This window comes from Phoca vitulina, unplaced genomic scaffold, assembly GCF_004348235.1.
Source record: "Phoca vitulina isolate PV1807 unplaced genomic scaffold, GSC_HSeal_1.0 scaffold11, whole genome shotgun sequence".
Taxonomy (NCBI): Eukaryota; Metazoa; Chordata; class Mammalia; order Carnivora; family Phocidae; genus Phoca; species Phoca vitulina.
The window spans coordinates 8,540,857-8,564,913 of record NW_022589714.1 but is presented as its reverse complement, the minus strand read 5'-3'; the positions used below and the strand labels follow the sequence as shown (position 1 = coordinate 8,564,913).

General features: G+C 40.1%; 1 protein-coding gene and 1 pseudogene across 2 annotated transcripts; one reads left to right on the top strand and one right to left on the bottom strand.

Annotated features, from left to right (window-relative positions):
- The first annotated feature begins 5,752 nt into the window (after positions 1–5,752).
- Positions 5,753–8,996, top strand: TPBG (trophoblast glycoprotein). Of its 2 annotated transcripts, none has more exons than XM_032409381.1 (2): positions 5,753–5,952; positions 6,668–8,996. In XM_032409381.1, exon 2 carries the CDS (start codon positions 7,008–7,010, stop codon positions 8,265–8,267), a length of 1,260 nt encoding a protein of 419 aa, XP_032265272.1. In that variant the 5' UTR covers positions 5,753–5,952; positions 6,668–7,007; the 3' UTR covers positions 8,268–8,996. The 2 variants fall into 2 exon arrangements, with proteins under 2 accessions (XP_032265272.1, XP_032265273.1); XM_032409382.1 differs by lacking the exon at positions 5,753–5,952 and adding an exon at positions 6,445–6,506.
- Positions 8,997–17,069: 8,073 nt separating this feature from the next.
- On the bottom strand, positions 17,070–17,618 carry LOC116635441 (annotated as a pseudogene).
- Between the last annotated feature and the right edge of the window lie 6,439 nt (positions 17,619–24,057).

Genomic DNA, 24,057 nt, shown 5'->3' with positions numbered 1-24,057 from the left:
ACGTTATAATATTTAGAATGATAAATGTCTGTATTCTCACCTCCATACTGAATAAGTCCCCACAACTTATAGTGTCTAGCTCTTAAATATTTGTATATGATGTTTTGAACCCTTTTAAAACTGTTTCCTTTTTAAAACAAATATTTTATGAAGCCCCCTTTACATAAAATTTACCTTCACCCATACATTTTAAGTATATACTATATTAACTATAATATAAAAGAGAAATAAAAGGAGAATAATTAAATATTAAATAATATTAATAACCTATAAGTGTTTGGGCATAACTATATTAGAAGACCTAATGTGGTGGTAATATACTTCCACCTATTCATAGTCTAGTATTTAAGAGAAAGTAGACCAATATTCAAATAAACAGTGAAAATAATTTTTCTTTCTATTAGACATTTTGAAGTAAGATTCACTGTGGATGCAATGACTACAAATGCAAACTGATACAGTTGGGTTGTATTGGTGACTCAAATAGCATGAGTGGCCGAGCTGTCAGAAATAATTTTGTGAAGTTCCAAACAAAGCAATATATATTCTTCCTTCAATGAACATGGCAGCTGCATTCCTGGAAAATTCAGTGTATATTAAAATCATACTATAAGTATTTGCAGTTTCAATGTAAAATGGAGTTGTTTCTAGGCTGAGATGATTGTAATCTGGTTTTTCATCTACAAGAATGTCTAGATGGGTATTTGAATGTCATGTGGGAAGCAGAAAAACTTTTCATTGCATATTACTATCCCTCTAATTACAGGATGTCTAATACCCCTGGCCTCTACACACTAAATGTCAATCATAGGGACAGCCAGAAAATGCCTCCACAGATATCCAAAATGTTCACCAGAGACAGTGTCACCCTGTTGAGAACCACTGGTCTATGTAATCTGTTCCTGCCTTGCCAATCTTTTACCACTACTTAGTCGGGTTTTGCAACAACTAGCACTTGGATCTCCCAAATTCTCTCCCTGTCCTCAGTCTTCTCTGCCCATATTTCATCCTTCAAACAGATAGCAAAAGTGATCTTCCTAAAATGCACATCTGGTCCTGTCATTTCCCAGCTGAATATGGTCAGAGGCTCCCCGGCACTACAGAATGAAGTCAAACTTTTTAGAATGGAGGGAAGAAATCTGATCCCACTATATTTCAAATCTGACCTTGTACTACTCCTCCAATGTGCTGTACTCTTCCCCTTGTATTCTCTAGAACTGAACAAGGTCTCGGAGTCTTTCCACCAATTTGCCCATTGCTGGTCTGATGAGTTCTTACTAAGAATTCAAAACGTTATTCAAGCATGGCTTCCCCAGTGAAGTCTTCTCCAGACAATCTCCTCACTGTGCCCCTGACCCTGGTGCTTGCCATGTTTTGTAACTGTTAGATAGTCTGCTTCCACCACTAGACTGTGAGTTTAATCTGACAGTAGGGATTTTTATGCTATCTATCTTTGTACCCCCAAAACATCAACTGGGTGGAGGCCATATGGTAAGCTCTGAAAAAGTTAAACACTTTTAAAGTTGAATGATCCTATAATGTTAGCTCTTTGGAGTTCTACAGATTACCATGTAATTTATTTCTCTTTCAATATTTTCCCTTGAAGAATCACATATTTCCATCCAGTTTAAACTCTCCATCTATTACAGCCTTTTACCTTGTTCTTTCTTTAGTATTTATTTAAACTCCAATAAATTTGGAAACATCTTTGTTATATTTTCCTTTTACTAGCTCAAACCCCACTGTACTGACTCATGAAAAAAAAATGTCCTTTTTGACCCAATCCTAGTTGATATTTTACTTGATTTATTTAGCTTTACTTAATTAATTTAGCTTTATTTATTTACTTAATTTACCTTCTTTATATATCTTAGACAAGAAGCCCATTTCTTTCTAAGGTGATTTGAAATCAGCTCATGAAAAGAGTTTTATTTTCATTAACAATTAAAAAAAATTTTTTTGTCTTTGAGTGGATATAACCTCATGTTGACTGGTTTTAAGTGTTGGTTCATGGTTTGATGATATATGTGCTTAATGTTATTCACCAATACTTGATTTTGCTTTAGGTATTTTTCAGATTTGAGAGGATTTACCTTTATCAATTATTTTGCTAATTTAAGGCAGAGACCAAAATGAAGTAGTCTTAAATAATGTTTGTCCATGCTGGACTACTTGGCTTCCCTCTGCCTCATGAGGGTGGCCATAATCAGTCGTCTTTTTTTTTTTTTTTTTTTTTTTAACTACACGTTATTCCTTGCCTTCCTAGGACTTAACAGCAATATTTCAACAACTTACTAATGACTTTCCTTTGGGTCATTAGAAGAAAAGTGGATCCTGTAGAAACAATCTAAATAAATGATAGTACCGAAACATTTTCCTGGAGGCTACAAAGTGACCTATTGAAATACACTAAATTGGTTCTTCTCCATTAGGACATTCAGATCCTCCTTTTATTTCATTTTGGAATGAAAGAATAAATGGGGACCAAATGTGCTCTGAAATCCTCTGTCCTGCTCTAGAGCATGGAAATAGCAACTCACACAAAAATTTTTCAAGCTGTCAGGAGTAAGGCAAGTTTTGGCTAAGATCAAGTGTAAGATCATTAAATGTTTAAGACAATCAAAATAGAATGGATCCTAGTAAGCTTTTCTCACTCAAAGGAAACTTCTTTAAAAAGTAGTTACTGGGGCGCCTGGGTGGCTCAGTTGGTTAAGCGACTGCCTTCGGCTCAGGTCATGATCCTGGAGTCCCACGATCGAGTCCCACATCGGGCTCCCTGCTCAGTGGGGGGTCTGCTTCTCCCTCTGACCCTCTTCCCTCTCGTGCTCTCTGTCTCTCATTCTCTCTCTCAAATAAATAAATAAAATCTTTAAAATAAATAAATAATAAATAAATAAATAAAAAGTAGTTACTGATCTAAATGTCTTTCAATGAGGCAATTAAAAAAAATGTGGTATAATAATTCAAAGCATGGAATATTTTGTGGTCTTTAAAAAAGAAGACAGCAAACCTATAGTTATGGACACAGAATGATATGTGGTTGTCCTAAAATAAGAAAAATTATGAATAATGCATATACTATGATCCCATTCATATAAAAATAGCAGAAACAGAAGTAAAATATGTACAAGAGAGAGGAGATTGGAAAGATACACACATGTCAAATTGCAGTCAATGCTGTACATTGAAAGCTTTAGTTTCTGTGTCTATTTCTTCCACCAGGTTATGAGTTCCTTGGTTGCCAGATCAAATAAGGGGATGCCCAGTCAAATTAGAATTTCAAGTAAACAATGGATTTTTTTCTTTTTAGTATGAGTACACCCCAAATATTACACAGGACATACGTATACTAAAAAATTATTCATTATTTATCTGAAATTCAAATTTAACTGGATGCTCTGTATTTTTTTTATTTGTGAATTCTGGCAATTCTACTTTAAGGAGACTATAAACTCTAATAAACTCTTCATCCTTGTACTCCTATCACTAGCATACTTAAAGATATACAGTGGTTGCATAATAAATCCTGAGAGGGAGAGTAGTTCAGGAGAGCACAATAATAACAGGCAATTTTGCTAAGTGTGTTACATATATTATCTCAATTCCAATGGAAATGCCTTAAAGTTTTATTAGTGGCCCTATTTTACAGAATAAGAAAGAGAGGTATACAGAAGTCACACAGTAAATGAGGGAGCTAGAAATGACCCCAAGTTTTTGGGTCCTGATTCAGCAGCCATAACCAGCTGCCAGTTGCCGAGAGGAAAGGGGGAAAGAGAACCAGGGGTGAGGCTTTGGTTCTGCACAAGTGCAGCTGAGCGGGACTGCACAAACTCCTGAACCTTGCTAGAGGTGGAATGTGGGCTATGTCGGAGGCCCAGACAAATCTGGGCCTGGTCCCCATATCCACCACTTATTCAAACAAGTTACATAATTTATTTTGACCTCAATTTTCTTGTCTGTACAACTGGATTCAGAGGACCTACCTGAATACTGGCACAATGAGTACAGGAGGTAATTTCTGTAAAGTGATCAGCACAGGGCTTAGCCGGTGAAAGAACACTCAGTCAATGCTAGTTATTATTGGCCCAGAACTCCAGTTTTTTCATTTGTAAAACAGAATAACATCAATAACAAGACAGTAGTGCTAATGATAGGGATATTGCCAAGTTGATTTGAGGATCAGATGAGAAATACATATTATCTTTATAAATTCTAAAGTGCTTCTTATTCTCCTTGAGTACTTGCTCTTTAGATCAGAACCAGAATTAATACCATGCCAAAGCATTACTACAATTTTTCCCCTGAGTAATTAATTTTGTTTTAAAAATTATCATACAGTAAAATCGACTCTTTGGTGTATAAAGTCTCATGAATTTTAACCCATATAGATTTATGTAACCACTACCCCAGTACAGATACAGAACATGACTATAGCTTTTGAGATTTTTTTCCAAAGTGTTTCATATTCTTGTTGCAAAACACTTTTAAAAATTAAAAAAAAAAACTTAGAAGATAACCATGAAGATACAAATTAACAAAACTGGCTTTTTGTGCAAATCTCTGCAGTCTCCAGCCCCTCTAGGTCTTGTCTGGGCCATTTTTGCTGTTGACTGTGCAGATTATCTCTTTCCACAAAAGTAATCAGGCATCGGCTTGAGAGTTGGGGCATTCTTTCAAGCTAAAGGCCCATGTCACAGGCACAAACTTCAGCATTCCTCATTTGGTCCTTTTTTATATTACCTTCCAGAACTTAATTTCCCCAACTATTTCCTCTATTTGCCATTTTCTCTCACAAATGAAGAGAATTTTCAAATGAAGACCTGGAATACCAGCACCTTTTCACCCTTTCAGGAAAATTATTGGGGATACAGAGTTATTGAGAGAGCAACAGTGGAGCCTTCAGGACCCTAAACCTCCGATATAACAGCTCCTCCAGGTAAGTAATCTATCCCTTTCCCCACTCCATCCTCTCCACCTACCCAGCCTACCCGGCACCCCCTGGGAGGATAGACTTCTGGACCAAACTTCCGTCCTCCAAGAGCGGCCACTTCCCATCCGCCACCCGACCTCGTAGGCTTTCCCAGTTTAAGTAACTTGCGCTGACACACCGTTGTCACATCCGCTTTTCTGGGTGACTCAAGTCATTGCTATTTGCCTTTTCTTTCTAAGATGCTTTGGCTGCTGTGTTCTTTCTTCCCTCTGCTTTTAATTTGGGGAGGAGAAAAGCTAATGAATCAAGAATGAATCTCCTCTCCAGTAATCCTTTTATCCCTCCTTAAAGTTGGCTCTCTCGGTTCTCAAGTTCCGTAACTATCCAAGAAGTGCGGGGGCGGGACAGGTGGGGACGCATAATTACACCGAGACCTCAAGTTGGCATGTAAGGAATCACTTTGGTGGGAAGACTTTCCGAAGCTCCCCTGCAGCTTGCTGAGCGTTTCTGCTGCTGCCGCTCTACATTTTCTGCTCATTTCTTGATGCTGGTGCTTCGCGTTGCTCTGTCACTCCTAAATCTATTTTGTTACGGCCCTAGGTGCCCAAATCAGGGTGAATTCCACGAGATTCACCAGCGGTTTTCTTCCTGTCCAAGGTAAATACAGTAGGCAAAATGAGGAACCACCAAAGGATACAGGGGAGGGGGGGAGAGAAAGGGATTCCCTCACCTTTTCCGGCACACTCCTTGTTAATTTCCACCAGGAGGAGGCGCGCGGCCCAGATCCCCCCAGTCTCCTTTCTTAAATCCCCCTACAGAGGGCTGCCAAGGTTGGCGGCGCGGCGGGAGACATCCCTCCGGCAGGCCTGGCTCTCCCCCGCCCCCCCGGGTTGGTTCTTCCCAGCGGCGGAGGCTGGGCCAGGGGCTGGGGTGCGAGGAGAGTCGGCGCCTGCAGCGCGGAGCCGAGAAGTCGCCGAGACTCTGGTGGGACTCGGTTGTCTCCGGAGGTGACGGGTGCGGAGGTGAGCGGTGGGGAGCAAGCGGCGAGGGCGAAAACCCGGAGGTGGCGCCGGCCCCTTCCCATCCTCTGGAGGGAGAGTAGCGTAGGTCCAGGTCCCACAGCCGCTTTGTTCGCGGCCTCTCCCCTCCTCTTTGGAGATGACTCGAACCCCCTCTGGAATCAGAGGGGCTCTCGGGGGCGCGGGCCGGGGGTGGGGGGGCGGCGGCGACAGCTGTAAGGTCCTCCACTTCCTGCTAATCCGGGAAGGTACCAAAAGAGATCAAAAGACTCCTGTAACCTGAAACTTCCTTCTCATCCAAACCTGGACCGGGAGAGGTCCGGGCGGGGGCGGAGACCCCGGAAGGCAGGTCGCCAGCGGAGGCGGTGGGGGAAAGGAGCTGGGAGAGTGAGAAGTTTGGTCGGGAAGGCGCGGGGGATTAAGCGAGAAGTTAGACTCGGGGGACGAATCTGATCGGGAAAGGAGGAGGGCGGGAGGCTGGAAGGGTATATATAGTGTGGGCCTGGCAGAAGGAAGACTTTATGCTGGGTGTCTCGGGACGCGCGCCCCTCTCCCGGGTAAGGATGTGCGTGGGACTGGGGGAGGCGAAACCTGGACGGACTTTTGGAGGGAGGTCTTGGGAACCAAGTGGGGACGACTTGGCTTGGAGAGTCCGGCTCCCGCACTCGGGGAGCTGCGGCCGCCGCCGTTCCTCACGCTTCTCTCCCGCCTGCCCCAGGTCCCGGAGCGGATCAAGCGCGAAGCGCCAACAAAAGAGGCAAGGAGGTGCCACCCGGGGGCCGCGGCAGGAAGAGGAGCGGGAGGAGGAGCGCGGAGCTGAGAGTCCCGACCCGGCGTGCGTACTTTCTGGAGGGAAGGGGCGGGGGAATCAACCCCGGGAGGGGAACGCCCGGTGGCGAGGGGTTTAGCCAAGTTCCGGCTGCGGCGGCCCTCCTCCGCTCCCACGAGAGGAAAGTTTTCTCCAGACGCTTCCGGCCGACCCGCGCCCTCCGGACCCAGTTCCCGAGCCTTCGGAGCGGGCGCCGTCCCAGCCCAGCTCCGGGGAAAGCCGTGCCGCGATGCCTGGGGGGTGCTCCCGGGGCCCCGCCGCCGGGGACGGGCGTCTGCGGCTGGCGCGGCTGGCGCTGGTCCTCCTGGGCTGGGTCTCCTCGTCCTCTCTCACCTCCTCGGCGCCCTCCACCTCCTCCGCGTCGTTCCTGGCCTCCGCGGTGTCCGCCCAGCCCCCGTTGCCGGGCCAATGCCCCCAGCCCTGCGAGTGCTCCGAGGCTGCGCGCACTGTCAAATGCGTTAACCGCAACCTGACCGAGGTGCCCGCGGACCTGCCCTCCTACGTGCGCAACCTCTTCCTTACCGGCAATCAGCTGGCCGTGCTTCCCGCCGGCGCCTTCGCCCGCCGGCCGCCGCTGGCCGAGCTGGCCGCCCTCAACCTCAGCGGCAGCAGCCTGGAGGAGGTGTGCGCTGGCGCCTTCGAGCATCTGCCCAGCCTGCGCCAGCTCGACCTCAGCCACAACCCTCTGGTCAACCTCAGCGCCTTCGCCTTCTCCGGTAGCAACGCCAGCTTCTCGGCCCCCAGCCCCCTGGTGGAACTGATGCTGAACCACATCGTGCCCCCTGACGACGAGCGGCAGAACCGGAGCTTCGAGGGTATGGTGGCGGCTGCCCTACGAGCCGGCCAAGCGCTTCGCGGGCTCCAGCGCCTAGAACTGGCCAGCAACCACTTCCTGTACTTGCCTCGGGACGTACTAACCCAACTACCCGGCCTCAGGCACCTGGATCTGCGCAACAACTCTCTGGTGAGCCTAACCTACGCGTCCTTCCGCAACCTGACACACCTAGAAAGCCTCCACCTGGAGGACAATGCCCTCAAGGTCCTTCACAATGGCACCCTGGCAGAGTTGCAAAGCCTGCCCCACGTCAGGGTCTTCCTGGACAACAATCCCTGGGTCTGCGACTGTCACATGGCAGACATGGTGGCCTGGCTCAAGGAGACAGAGGTAGTGCAGGGCAAAGCCAGGCTCACCTGTGCATTCCCGGAAAAAATGAGGAATCGGGCCCTCTTGGAACTCAACAGCTCCCACCTGGAATGTGACCCTATCCTCCCTCCATCCCTGCAGACTTCTTATGTCTTCCTAGGTATTGTTTTAGCCCTGATAGGCGCCATTTTCCTACTGGTTTTGTATTTAAACCGCAAGGGGATAAAAAAGTGGATGCATAACATCAGAGATGCCTGCAGGGATCACATGGAAGGGTATCACTACAGATATGAAATCAACGCGGACCCCAGGTTAACCAACCTCAGTTCTAATTCGGATGTCTGAGAAACATTCGAGGACAGAACAAGGACAGCTGTGCATGAGATGTAGACTTAAGCTTTATTCTGTCCTAGGCTTGCTCCACTTCCACCCTCCACTATGGACACCACTGACCTTGACCGAAAGCAGTGAAGTGAATTTGCTCCCTTGTTATGTGAAGTTTCTTGGTGTGTCTTGTTAATGTAAGACGATGAAAAACTGTGCATAGTGTTTTATCCTTTTCTTGGAACTCAACTCGTGTGGAGGGATTTTTCAAGTTTCAGCATGAACGTGGACTCCTGGCTGTTTCTCTTAGTACAAATTCGAGGTATAGCCAGTGTGCCCACACAGATAGCATTCAACAGAAGCTGCCTCAACTTTTTTGAAAAAAATACTTTATTCATAAATATCAGTTTTATTCTCATGTACCTAAATTGTGGAGAAAATGAATGCATTCCATAAACTGCCTGCAGATCTTAGCAAGCTCTTCAAAGTAACTCCATAGTACACAGGAGCACCTGCATCCGAGAGCATGCTTACATTTTACTGCCCTACCTATTACAAAAAAATAACTTGCAACTTCAGATAACTTCTTTGACAAAGTAAATTACTTTTTTGGTTGCAGTTTATATGAAACTATACTGAAGTTTTTTTATAAACTGCATTGAGATCCAACAGACTGAATTGTTAAGAAAAACTTCAATAAAGATTCTTAAAAGAATTACAGTTGTGTTCAAGTTTGCTATTTGAAAAAAATGATTGGGGCAATGATGTCTTTGTTCTGATGGTAATTGAGGTATTAGTTGTAGCTGAAAATGAAAGTGAAGTAATGTCTTAAATAGACTTTGGAAATAGTTTTGAGATGGTGGATCCTTTCAGGACTTAAATAGAGAATTTGAATATTCATGTAATAGACTTCTCAGGGTCCCAAAGTTAATGCTATTCATGAAACAATTTTGTAAGAGCATTGTAAAGTTGGTGAGAGGGGAGAGTTCTGTATGATAAACAGCTCACAGTTTGGAGCTTTTTCGAGGCTAAGCTGTTAGAATGGAATAAAGTTATTTACTTCATTAAACTTTCTATATGAAATTGTTTTATGGGTTTTTAGAGCAGAGTATGAATCAAATACAATGCAAATGTTTTAAAATGAAATGTCTTAAGGACACAATATTCTAAAATAAAAGATTTAAAAATGTAAATTAAAAGAACATTTCCTAAGATCATGATGTAAATTGGAACTTAGATTTTCTTGAGAATATTTTTTAAAAAATTTTTAAATGGAACATACGTGGTCAGTAGTTTATCAGAGATCCTACTTGTATGTTTAAAAAACTGTTATGACAGGATATGAATTTGAGGAAATAACCAGAGATAAATGTCTACATCCATAAACAAGTGTCTCAGCGAATCATAGGTTGTGTTCAGTTCATATTTAAGAATTGGGGAATATTTCAATTTTACCTAGGCTCTATATTAGTATATACACCTGTGTGAAGAATAAATCACATGTAGGTGTAAATAACAGCAATTGCTTAATCAATTGATACTATCGATAATGGACAAGATTTTTTTTTTTCAGTTTATTTGCCAATGAAGCCTAAAAGTAAATTCCATTACTCTCCAAGCTATTATATAAAGTGACATTAGCCATTATTGCTTAACATACAGTGTAGGTAAACTTGCATCAATAAGTCTTAGGGCCTTCTTTCTCTTTAAATTGATTATGTTCTACAGTGTTTTATATTTGAAATAAAATTTACATTGCCGTATTTTTATAAATGAAATAGGACTGCAGTCCTTTAGGTTCTAGAGATCTTTACCTATTCCTTCTTTGAGTTAAATTGAGAAGTTTTCAAAATAGGGCTAAAAATTTATGAATCTGTTCCTTTAGACTCTGTAGTCATAATACGAAGTTTTAACTAGATTAAGTTGGAAATATTATAGTATTTATTACTTATAGGAGATATTTCAGATCCTATAATTAATTACCCAAGGAAAGGTTAAATATATGGTACTTAATATTCCATTAAACATTTTAAGTGTTCACCAGGAATTCATAAACTGGCTGGCTGCCATTATTTCCTAGGAATGATGAAGGTATTAGCCTGCCAAAAATAGTGAAAACATCTAATAAATAAGGGCACATACACCATCTCAGAAATAAACTGATAGACTTTGACTGGTAAGTCTGCTGATTCTGTGGAAAACAAATTGTAATACTTATAGTCTATTTAGAAGAATTATTTCTTCTTCATCCCATGATAATCTTAACAGTTGAAAACCGAGCTCTAGCTAAGATCCAGGAGAGCAGTAGATTTCATTAGTCTAGTTTTTCTCATTCACTCACTGAAGCAGGATCCGGAATAAAGTGAAGGTGTTTTTGCCTGTTAGGTGGATGGCTTTTTTGAAGTAACCATTTCTTGCTTTTTCATCCCCTTGCTTCTTCCTCTGTATGAACTTCCCAACTTGGTACTGCTCTCTTTTCTGTCACATCACTCCTTGCTATTCTCCAATACATGGCAATAGAACATTCTTTGGACAAAAAAATATTACTGTTTGGAAACAGCTGTTACTGTGCAGTCGTAATACTCTAAGTCTAGAAACTCCTAAGACAGTCTGAGTTCCTTAGAAGATAGGTGCTACGTAAATCCAATGAGTATAAGGGTATATAGGAAAAATGAAATAAAACTAAAAGTATCATAACTTTAAGTGTTTTAAACACTGATCTTTAGTACCATTATGCATTACTAATCCTAAAAACTTAAAGTAATCCATTTTAAAAAATTTATTTTATAAACTTGAAAATTTATTTAGAAAATTAAAGTAATGGTGATTAACATAACATAATAAAAAAAAATTTTAAGTATATTACCTACCAAAATAAGTTTTTGAGAAAAAAGTTTTGAGGAAAGTATATTTCCTCAGTTTGAAACAAAGCTGTTTCAGCAGAAACACCCTTCATTTATCCTTTACAAGTTTCATTTGAAGAAAGTTAGAAAAATACAAGCACTTGATAAATCCCTCAATTTAAAAAGCTATTAAAATGTCCAATAAATTTCTATTTAAAGTGCAAGATTATAAGATAATACACTATTTGACTGTGAATTGTAACCATCCTCTCTGCATGGAACCATTCAGTTTGATACATGAATATATATATATATATATATATATATTTCATCAATTTTGCTGCCCCCTGTGATTCAGTGGTGGCCTGTAGGGCACAGTCATACCTTATGGCTGATGGATTTTTCTGACAAATAGGGAGAGTTTGAAGCACAGTCAATAAAAATTTTTAAGGGAAAAGGAGCTATGTAGATTGATACTGTCAATAATAGACAAGATTTCCTTTTTTTTTTCAGAAGTGGGGAAAGGATTGAAATAAATGAGTAAATCACGACTGGTAAATTCTTTTACATTATCTTGATTGGCAGCAAATGTGGATTATGCTCAGTATTTAATTAGAAACAACATATCTTTGTTTTCTGTCTTTTTAATTAAAGTAGATGTAAGAAAAAAAAAAAGGCTCCAATGAACTGTGATTATTTCCTTAGGGATTCTGTTTTACTCTGCCCTTTTGGCCTAATGTTCCAATACAGGGCTTACCTTCTTGAGGACATTACTGGCTTTGCAGCTCTAGGTTGGGAGTCTTTCATATCATTTCTGCTTTCCATTTAAATGTTTTCTCCAAAGACTACACTAAGAGAGACAACCATGAGGCTTTGCAAGGTTAAAAACAATTTGGCATGTGCTTTCTTCCTGCTCCAAAATCCATTCAGTCATTCAGCCTTCAGAAAGCAGCACCATAAAGTGAAGACTGACATTTATTAGATGAGATTCAGGTTTCACTTTTATACTTGTGCGAGGATTTTTCATGGTAAAAGAGAGGGAAGGGAGGAAATTATATTTCTAGAAAATATATGAAAAATACCTTGACAATGTCTTTTTAAAATCTTTCAGTAATACTGCAGTGCTGCATTAGAAATAATTAAGAAAACATAATCTATATTGTCCAGGTGATCCTGTCTTCTTTGAGATGGAGAAAAACAGTCCTTTGAGGATGTTTTGTACAATTATTTTTCTGTTCTTGTCCTTATAAATGATTAAAAAATGCAAACTGGCTTCATTTGTGTTTTATCTTAAAACATTTTAGCAGCTCTAACTTGGTCATGGTTAAAAAAATCTAGATTTTTAAAAATATTTAATATGTGATTTATATACTTTTGACAGGAGTAAGAACTCAGTATTTCAAAATTGGAAGGGCTCTTAGATGTGTCAAGCCCAATTTTCTAGGCTACAGATGAAGAAACTGATAATTGTGACATAACATTATGTTACATAATGACAAGCAGGACTAGATCTCAGGGTTCCCAACTCTCCTTTCTCATGCTCTTTTCGCCACATGATGGCATTACTAATTACCTACCTTCAGATCTTTCAGTTCCCATGTCTAATATAAAAGGCAATTGCTGTGAATATATTAGTTTTATCGTTTTTGCTTTGCACTCATTCAATATGTTTTGGTTTGATCTAAATTTCACTTCCATTGCGTTAAAAATTACTACAATTCAGACCCCTCAATACGCCTTAAATATGTTTGAGATAATCTTTTTCATAGCAATCATACTACCATAAAGCTCCTCTGAGTCTGTGATAGGAACTATTTTGGAAATTTAATGGTGGTATTTCTTTTGAAAAGAAAAATAAAACTCTGGGAAGCTGTGCTAGCTTGTGTAATTCTATCTTTAAAAAAATGAGTTAGCTCAGCTGGTGAGAACATTAAACAAATGAGACCAAGTTCATGACCATGGAGACGGTCAATTTTGCATGCTCAGGTCTAGTCCCCTGGCCTGTGCCTGCTCCAGGTGCATGCTAGCACCCATTCTTTGAGGGCCTAGACCAAATGGAATCTAAATCAGTGCAAATCTCTACCACGCAGGAAAACCAGCGAGCTGATGGGCCAAATCCTGGCAGCAGTGCTGGTGATGTGTTAGTTTACTGTCTTGACCTACGCAGGACCAAACATGACAGTCCCTGTGTCCTCACTGTAGTATGTATACCACAGATCACAAAAGGTTTCTCACTTATGTGAATTTTAAGAAAAATCTATCATGAGTGCCTTTTAATGTATCACATGGGAAATTAGGTTTGCTTTGCTATTTAAAATGAAAATATGGCTTAAGGTTCAGGATTGCGATTACTCTATCACAAACTTGTATGTAAATGTTTATAAGAAACAAATGCAGTTTATGTTTAGCGGACATTTTATGATAATAGGATTTATTTGTGGTTCACAGTTTAATGTGGTTAATGTAAGTTTAATGTAGTTCACAATTTAATGTGGTTAATGTAAGAATACAGTTGTTTCTAAGGAAGTAGAGCCTTAAAATAGGACTCCCTGTAATACTTTTTGTGTAAAGTAAATATTTAATAATATGTTTTAAAGAACCTGAGGATGTTATCAAGATAGGCTTCTTTTAAAAATGGAATTTTATAAATTTCCCTACTTCTCTACCCCCATAGTCCTATTCTACTTCTGTGTCTTCTCCCAGGAAGAACCATGATACACATTTCAAGGTGACTATTTGCACACAGGAGAATTGGACTGACTGAAACATTAGGTGGGTCAATTTGCAAATATACATTTCTTTGTATGAGATAGCTTCTGTATTAAAATACAGTTAGTGAACTGTTTTCAAAGAGGACTTTATCTTTCACTTAGACATTCTCTGGTTATTCTTACAGGTCATGGCAATCACATGGCTATTAAACATTTAAGAGACATTTTAAAATTAACTCATGCATGTTTCTTGTAGATTATTTAAAAAATACAGGGGAAAACACCATAAGTTATCCTATCACTACAGAAAAAAGGCTTCAATATTGAGATAAACTGCCATTTGTTTATATCACATTGTATCTTGCCTTTTTACTTCCAGTGTTGTCAACGTTCCCCAGTATCATTAAAAACAATTTTATATCTGGTTTTAAAGTACACAGGCAATCACATATTTTACACATATAGGACATTTTTGAAATTTTAGCTAAGGTTCTAATAAACAGTGTTGTACCTCCCTGTGTTCTACAGCTTTCATTTTTCCCTTCAAGTAGATACTTGAAGGAGAATTACTGCATCAGAAGGTATAATATCTTTTTTCTAACCCCTAAAAATATTTTTGGTGTCTATCTAAATTAGGAATATTAAACATAGACCAGCATAGTTCACTATGTATTTTAAATCTCACATCAAACTTTTTACAGAGTGTTGAATGGTCTGTGAACAGGATTTTGAACAGAAAGAAACCTTAAGTTGCCAATTAACTTGTCACTGTTTTTAATCCACAATGTCTACTTTTTGTTAAAATAACAAAATTAGGGAACAGTTAAGCCCATAACCCAGTTGAAAGTGTCTGTGTATGTCTGTGCGTGTGTGTGTATGTGCACACGTGTATAGGTTACAGGGTTGGGAGAGGTGGTGTGGGGTGTGGAGGAATATTGGAAATTAATTTAGCTAGTTACAAGTTAGCAAGCAGTTTTCAAGACAAACCTATGTCTTTGCCTGAATTCTACTCTTTTTAGATGATTTGTATCTGCATATTTAGAATTGATTTAGATTCCATGCATGTGATTTAATTGTCCTAATCTTACTGTTAATTTACTTTAAAATTTCAGTGAAGTCCTATGAACCATTTATTCAATAGATATTTATTAAATACTTTCTATATACCAGGCACTGTTGTTGCATTGGATTGAAAAATGAGTTTCTGACATAAAATTGTTTCTGATCCAGTAGAGGATAAGTATGATAATAGCTAGCATTTTATTGAGTGTTGAGTATGAATCAGATGTAGGCAAAACCCTTCATATGTAAGATTTTATTTCTTCTCATTTGGGAAGGACTTGAGGCTTAGCGAGGAGAGGTAACTTGCCCACTGGCAACTAGGTAGCAAGAATCAGATGTGAGATATTCATTCATTCATTCATTCATTCATGTCTGTTTCCAGGGCGCATGGTCTCAACCCTTGAGCTTTAGGAGCAATAAGATGTGAATGACTATGTTATAGGGTAGAACATGATAAAGCACTACCAGAGATTCAAACAGTGTGGTACAGGGTTCAAAGCAGGAAGAGGGTTTGTCTGGTTGAAAGACTCAGAAAAGGGTTTATGGAAGAGTTCGCTTTTAAGATGACTTTGAAGAAGGGGCAAATAGAGATGGTGAGTGGAAGAGAAAACTCAAGACAGAGGGAACAGCATAAGCACAGAGAATGGAGGCAATTAAAGACCTAGTGTGTTCTGGCCACAATAACGTTTGAAGCATTATGTTTATAAGGAGTATGGTGGAAAGTGAGACTGGAAAGGTAAATCTGTAGCTATGATAAAGAGTTTCTATTTAATTCAGTGGACAGTGGGGGAGCTATCAGAGGTCTCTGAGCAGGAGGGTGAGACACACAACTGTGGTTGTCCTCAAGAGAGTAAGAAAATACCTCCTCCTCAAATTAGTTTGAATATCAAGACCGATGATCACACACATGCATCAAGAGGGTATGAAAAGGCTTATTACTCCCATAATGGGATTATCTGGGAGCGCAGGGCATGGCTTTCTTTTCATAGTGATTAGGGGGTGGGGCCAGAGTGAGGGTTCTGGGTCTCTGTGGCTTTAACTACCCAGCAGATGCCAAGGGATGAAACTCAGGTATTTTTATGGGCTTGCCCAGATGTGGGGCAAAAAGTGGGAAGGGAGGGTATGGGGCTTGAACGTTGTCAGTATTCAGACATCACAAATGGAGTCAGATTCATTATAATTCACCACTGATGTTTGATGGATGGCTGAAATGTGCTATGTCTCATTTAATTGATTTTGAACTCATTTAAGTAAGCCATTATGACTCCCTATGAGGCTTAGAGCATGTGGCCATTAAGGTTTATTGGAGTTTCATTGGATATCTTATTCAGGAGTCTGTGGTGTGTACTTTGAGGAGAGAAATACATGCCTTGGTGGAAGAACATCAGTAATGTCTGGCACTCCGGAAGGAATAAGATGAAGCCTTTTATTTTGGCTTTAATATGGACAGGCATGCGTGACTTTGATTTTTATTGTGGGTATCTGAGGCAAGAAATTCCCACAGTTTTTCTAGCCCAAAAGAGGTAACCTTGGATAAGGAGTTGTTATTGCCATTAGTCTGAGTGGCCAGATAATTGGTAATGTCCCAAGATTCTGTAAAAACAGGCACATTGGACCAATTTTTGGCCAAACATCGTCTATTGCTAAGATGACTGCATAAAGTTTGGCCAACTGTGCTGACCCTTGAGTCTTGTCCTTAATCAAGGTTGTCCTGATTGGAGATAGCATTCGCTACCTAGAAGGCTCCATCACATGTTATGGTGATCTTACCATAGGTGAAGTAAATGAACTCCCTTTTTTGATTACTCAGTTCATCCTGAGTTTCAATCAAATACACACATACTTTCTTCAGGTGGCCAGTGGGTCTGGGAGAGGAATGACTTTCTGTAGCACCATTACATCTGGCAAGAGACTAAGGTCCGGGGAAGCCAATTCCTCCTACAGAAGGCCAAGGTTTGGCTCTATCTTGTAAGTACCATTTCCATTTTATTTATTTATTTATTTTTTGTTATAGCACAACTTACATATTTCGAATGGACAAAAATTAATATCCTTTAGAGTATCTTAAGATAAATTGCCTTTGAATGGGAGCTTTCTTTCCAGTACTTTGAGGTCTATAAGACGTATCTAGAAAATGTACTACTGTGGAAAATGACTGCTTAAATCGAATAGGGGGGAAGGGGGGGGTCTGTGGTTTCTCTTTTTGATTAATTGCTGTAACACTGTCCTTCAGGCGGCTGAGGGAGTTTCATGTTTTCTTTAGACATCATTAGGCGCTGGAGCTCTTGCAGGACAGCTTTGATGCTATATGAATTCTGCCATTTTGCTAGCACTGATATGGCTCTTGGGTCCACCACTCTATTAGAACTATTAACTCCATTCATATTAATTTTTGTTACAAATCTTACAAAGGAGGGTGCTTCTGGGTATTTAGGTCCACATTCTATTTTAAGGCTGTATATTTGGTTTTCATAAATTGTTCTTGGAGGCCCAATTATCATCCCTGTCCATCTTGTGTCATGTCTTCATCATCTGCTAGAACCCAGCTAACTGTGCCATCTCCTACTCCTCTCTGGCCTTCTTCCAGTTCTTCCAACAGTCGAAAATTGCAAGGGACTTTTACTCCCGAGCCTGTGGTAGCTGCCATCTTGCGTCGCTGTCGCTTACCATTTCCATTTTAATAAGGAGACCTCTGTGACTGTGCCCAGTCTGCTGGGTGCTGCCTCAGTGATCCAAGGCATAGGGGGCAGCTGGGTGTGGAGAGTCATGGACTGAGGGCCTTTGTTTCCAGAAAAGCCCAACATGCAGCCACCAGTTGATGTTCAAATGGTGTGTAGCTGGAGGTAAGGAGGGCAGCTTCTTATAGGAGAGGCTCATGGGCAACTTACTGTCATCATAGGTGGGCCAGAGACTCTAGGAGGCATGAGAGGAGGTTGCTAATGCCTCTAAGTGAAGGAGTCCCTGGAAAACATTAATGGGAGTGCCTATTATAATGTACTTTGGACAGATTCTAGAGCCTTTCATTGGAGGGGACCCTATTCAAGGCAGGCCAATTTGCACGTAACAGCATAAATGAACTGAAGTAAAATTTGTAAAGACTCTTCCTCCCACAAGTGGCCATGTGATGGGCTTGTATACTGCATAGAATATCAGTCTTCCCCTGAGCACTCTAGAGTGGGATCTATACAACCAATGGTCACAGGGTAAGAGCTGTCCCCCAGAGCCTAGTGTAGGTCATAGAATTGGGACACATGATTCAGTCCAAGACATACTGATCGATCTGGGCCAAGACACATGACCTAGCACCACTTTAAGGAGATCTGTGACACCACCCCAACCCCAATCCCATAATCCTGTACCTAAACTCTAATTATTGAAACTTCCAATTTAGGTTAAATCTGTAAACAGAAACTCTAGGACTCAGCAGAGGCAGCACTGCCACGCACAACTCAAAGCATAAGCTTGACAACAGGCAGCAGTGTGGTTCCAAGTGCATGCTCCCCAGCTCGCATCAGAGTCAGTGAGTAAGCCAAGAGCAAAGGAAGGAAGACTCCCTTCAAAGGTGGTCATGCAGTCATCAACTACACAACACTACTTGCTGCTCCAGTTGTTTTTGGTTGCCCCACGGAGGCTGGGATCAACCTCCCCACCCTCAATTGGTTTGGGTTTTAAGATTTATGACACCACACACAAACCCCAAGAGAGTATGAAAAGGTTTATTACTTACATAATGGGACTTCCTGGAGAGAGCAGACATCTAAACTGGTCTAGAATGGCTTAGGCAGAGAGTATCTCTGATTTTTATTGTGGTTAGGGGGTGGGGCCAGGGTGAGGGTTCCCTAAGTTTGTTTGGACTCCCTCCCCGCCGCCCCCCCCCACCAAGGGAAGGAATGCTGGGGTCTTCTTATTGGTTTACGCAGATGTGGGGCAAGAGAGGAAGAGTGAGAAGTGGGGCTTGAAAGTGTCAGAGGTCAAATATTAAAAAAAATGGAGTCAGACCTCTTTACTACCCTTTTGCTCCAGGAAGAATAATCTCTGACAGTGATGAAGGGAGAGACAGCAGACAAGTGACAATTTCAGTAGTTAGGTAAGAGGGTCCTTTATATTGGTTTTTCACTCAAATTTAAAAAAAAATTAAAAGCTTCCCTGGTCAAGTCTAAAGATGCTGCCACTACTTAGCAGGTCAGCTCTCAGGGCCAGTTGTTCCGACCTCTGAAGGAATGAATGGAGAGTGGCTATCCGTAACAGTCAGAGCATTCCATACTCTACCCTTTTTTTTTCTCTTCCATCCTTTGATAGATGTTCTAATGAGAATGAATTTACCAGAGAGATTGCTTGAACAAATCTGCAATCTTAGTAATTTAATGTTGGCTAATCAAATTAAACTTTGGGTGGTATTATGCTTTTTTTTTTTTTAAAAGATTTTATTTATTTGAGAGAGAGAGAAAGAGAGCACAAGTGGTGGAGGGAGGGGCAGAGGGAGAGGGAAAAGCAGAATCCCTGCTGAGCCAGAAGCCCAAAGTGGGGCTGGATCCCAGGACCTGAGCCAAAGGCAGACGCTTAACTGACTGAGCCACCCAGGCACCCTGTATGTTCTAATGGTTTTTAGAGTAAATTGGTCACATATAGGTAGGGTAGTTTTAAATTAGCTTTATATTATGTACCGCAGAGACATTTTGTATTACTTAAGGAAATGATTCTTATTTAATAAGAGACATATTTCATAATTCATTATGTCAAATTAATATGCCCCAGGCACCATTCTAAGTGCTATATTAATATTAAATCATTTTGTCTTTTTAATGGGACATAATGGGACAACGTGGTATAGATGAGGAAAGTGAGTCAATGTTGAAGGTTAAACAATCTGCTTAAGTTCACACAACTAGTAAGTGGTACAGCTAGGATTTGAACCCCAGGTCTTAAAGTTTAAATCTGGCTCCAGAGTCCACATCTTAACCACTGTGCTATATTGTTTCTCACAAGTACCACAATAACCACAATGCTTTATATTCTTAGAGAAATTAAGAATATAATACATTTCTCTCCTTAACAAGGATAGTATATGGGATTCTTGGGTAAGTGACCCACCTAAGTTAATTTCAATTTCCAAGTCTTTAGTTTATTATTATTATTTTTTAAGATTTTATTTATTTAGTAGACAGAGAAAAAGCAAGAGAGAAAGGGCACAAGCAGGGGGAGTGGCAGGCAGAGGAAGAGGGAGAAGCAGGCTCCCTGCTGAGGAGGGAGCCCCATGTGGAGCTCAATCCCAGGAGCCTGAGATCATGACCCGAGCTGAAGGCAGACACTTAACCGACTGAGCCACCCAGGTGCCCCTAGTTTTTTATATTTTGATGTTCAACTCTAAACACAAAATCACTACATTTCAATGTATTTTAGATTTGCAAATCTAAAATTAAAAAAATAATAAATCACAGTAGTTTATAAAAGAATCACTTTTAGAAAAAAGAGTAGTGTCACTATTTTACTTTCAATATCTAAGTGGGTTCACAGATTTCCTTCGTGACTTTAAATGACCGGTTTTAAACTATTGGCTGCATCTACTTTTGGGAAATGCTTTCCACAAAGTGAACTTTAGTTTTGGACAATTCTGAACATCGGTATAATAAAACCAATGTAGATAAATCAGACATTTCAAGCCTTTTTTTTTTAATGTTTTGACCTTAGTTATCTGATCTGAGGTCTGCATTTCCATTTGAATCAGATGGTTGTGAAATTCTGTTAGAGTTTAGAATAATTTGTCATGTCTTTTCAACTTGATCTTGGCTGGACAATTGCCCTCTGGGTGGAGAAGCTGAGAACAAGGATTCCTGCCCTTCTTGTGTGTCTGCCAGGGTGTTAATCCTAGTGTCTTTAGCAAGGCCTCGCTTTAGGGACTTCTCTGCTACCTTTATAAACTGTGGACTGCAATAAGGATATTTTTCAAATAACTTGCATCTTTATGTATAAAACAGGCTTATTATTTTAGCTGACTTCACTGGTCATATCAGCAAAATCACTGCTCATATCAGCAAAATCACTGCTCAGTCCAAAGAAACAACTTTTTCAATGAACTTGACTCTTAGGATAAAATACAAAATGCATGTTTAGATTGACTTGACTTTTCTTCCCCTACATTTGACTGTTTTGCTTGTGTAGGTTGCCATAATGTTAGTCTGATGATCTTTGGTAAAAGATGTAGCAATAGAAATAAAAGCAAAGAACTGTTAAGTCAGATTTTTCCACGTATCTCATCTACCCCTTGGATGGAGGTCAGTTGCTCCGGCATTGGGAAGGCCCAACTTAATTCTTTCAGTTCAGAGGTAGAGAAAAATGGCATTTTACTAAACACAGTCAGCAATGTTGATGTTTAGGATCTTTGACAATTTGTTACTATCCTTCGTTTTGCTTGAGTAACTAGACACTCTGCCAGTATTTCATCAAGAGAAGTGAGTGCAGACAGTGTATGGTACTTGACTAGATGGAACTAGTTTTGGCCAATCTTCAAGCTGAGTTGAGTTCCAAGCTGGATTGAGGCTGGACTCAAGAGGACTTTCCTACTGGCAATGGCTTCTGGACTCCCTAACCACCTCCAAAGACTCTGGCAAGTTAAGATAGTCTCCAGGAGAGAACGAATGCATTAATTGGGATTAGGTTCAGCTGTGAGTGGCAGAAAACTCAGTAGAGGTAAATTTGTTCCTCTTAAAAGTTTAAATATTTAAAGTTCACAAGTGCTATGTCAGCCTTTCTCTATGAAATCCTTAGCAACTCAGAATGCTTCTAGCTCGTTAGTCCTCCATCCCTAGTAGGCAGCCCTAAACCTTTTGGTCTGAGTTGGCTTGAGTCTGGGACCCTGTTAGGATGAGCCCTTGGGAGCCTAACTTCACCCAGTAGCAAGTGTACCAGTCTTCTTTAGAAGATAGCACATTTTCTGGGAACCTTTTCTTTTTTTCTCTTTCTTCCTTTCTTTTCTTCCTTTCTTTCTTTCTTTCTCTCTTCTTTCTTTCTTTCTTTTTTTTTCTTCTCTTTTGTCAATAGAGAGGATAACATCAATCCCTCTATATTTTTAACTTTGTTTCTGACTCTTACCCATATGGTTTCCTTATCAAAAAGCAGAGTTTAGGGGCGCCTAGGTGGCTCAGTCGTTAAGCATCTGCCTTTGGCTCGGGTCGTGATCCCGGGGTCCTGGGATCGAGCCCCGTGTCAGGCTCCCTGTTCCGCGGGAGGCCTGCTTCTCCCTCTCCCACTCCCCCCTGCTTGTGTTCCTGCTCTCACTCTCTCTCTCTGTCAAATAAATAAATAACATCTTTAAAAAAAGAAAAAGCAGAGTTTATATTAATTGCCAATATGGTGAAAGTCCTAAATTTCATTTTGGGTTCTTTCTTTCTCCCCCGGTATCTAAAGTGAATCATCTGTGGTTCAAATTAGTGAGGTTTTCAGTTCAGGAAATATTTATTCAAGACTTTCTAAGGGTCAAGGACTCTGCTAGAGGATATGAAGAATAAAAGATTAAGAAGATAGAGTCTATGTGTTCTCATAGTTAAAATTAGGCAAGCACAGATCATTGTGATACAAAGAAAAATGTGAATATAAAAGATACACAGTGTTGTGCAAAACCAAAGGAGAGATTACTTTTACTGGATGACTTGGAGAAGGCTTAATGGAGTCAATGTCATTGGATCTGGGCTTTGGAGGACAAGAGGCAACCGCTGGTTGTTTACATAACAGCCATCCCATTCCTTGTTCCTCCCTCTGGACAGTACAGTCCACCTCCCATGTTGGAGCCTGAAAATGCTAGATGCTAACATTTCCCACCTTCTTTGAAACAGAGATGGGCATGCTGGAAAGGGTTTTCCTTTCCCTTGAAAAAAGATAGATGAGAGGAATTCCCCTCCCTATTCCTTTTGGCATAGATATGTGAGGATATGATGCCAGGAGCAGTGGCAGCTATTTTGTGACTATAAGGAAACAAGCCTGAAGACAATGGCCAACATGAAGATAGCGAAGTAGAATGATATAAAAGCATATGGCTCTTTCTATCTCAGAACTTGTTGCTATGTAAGATAATAAATATCTGTATTGTCTAAGGCACAGTTAGTTGGCTATTCTGTTACAGGAAGCTATAAGCCTCCTAACTGACAGAATAGGATTTTTCCTGGCAGGTTGGGGTTATGGTGAGGGGGTGAAGTAGCGTTGGAGAGAGAACATGCCAATCAACAGAAACAGTGTGAACATAAATGTGGAATGAAAAACTCAGATTATATAGGGAACTAGCAAATGGTTTGGTTTGATTGGAGCAAAGAGAAGAGAAGATGGCAAACAATGGGAAGTACCTGGTAAGATTGTTTGGGACAAAATCATGGAAGACTTTGTAGCTGAACTTGAGAGTTTAGAATTTATTCAATAAGAAATGGTGACAGTTGAAGGTTTTTGAGTAGGGGAACTATAATCAAAACTATGCTTTCTTCTTTGAAGAATATATATATATATGCATATATATATACATATTTATATATATAACTTTCTTGTTTATATTTGAAAGTATATAAATATATACTTTCTTGTGGTTTCACTCTCTTTTTTTGAATTTTCTCCATCCTGTCATCAAGAATATATAATTTACAAAGTCAGAAAGAGTGGACAGACTGTTATGCATTTTATTACCACTGCTGGTTAAACTTTACATAACTGCTTAACAAGTTTAATTACATAAGGCAGTTTGCCTCTGATTAACTGACTCTCATTTAAGCATCTCTATATTTAAAAGATTTGATGTTATGGACAGTTTGCAGATGAGAAGAACCCTAATCAGAAATGCACATTGTATTTTAATATGCAATTATTTTGTAGTTTTACCTAGAGATGAAGCAATTTTCTGTTCTTTTTAAAATAAAAGGTTTTTTTTATTATGAAGTAATAAATTCTTTATTGTTAAATATTTGGGAAATTCAAAAAATTGGGAAAAAGAAATAAATGAATAAATCTTCAGACCACTATTGTCCTTTAAGTTTTTTTTTTTCCCCTGAAGCTTATTTTTAAAGGCTTGAAGATGATGCATTATATATTTAAATTTAGGTTGAAATGTGTAATTGGCACATATAAGTGAACCAAATAAATCTGATTTCATGATTTGACAGTAAAATGCTATATTACAGTTCTCAATTATCATTTAAATAATGTGTTCTTCAGGATACA

What these genes read in the sequence shown, in the direction of transcription:
- TPBG (XM_032409381.1), top strand. Translation starts at nt 7,008, where the DNA reads ATGCCTGGGGGGTGCTCCCGGGGCCCCGCCGCCGGGGACGGGCGTCTG.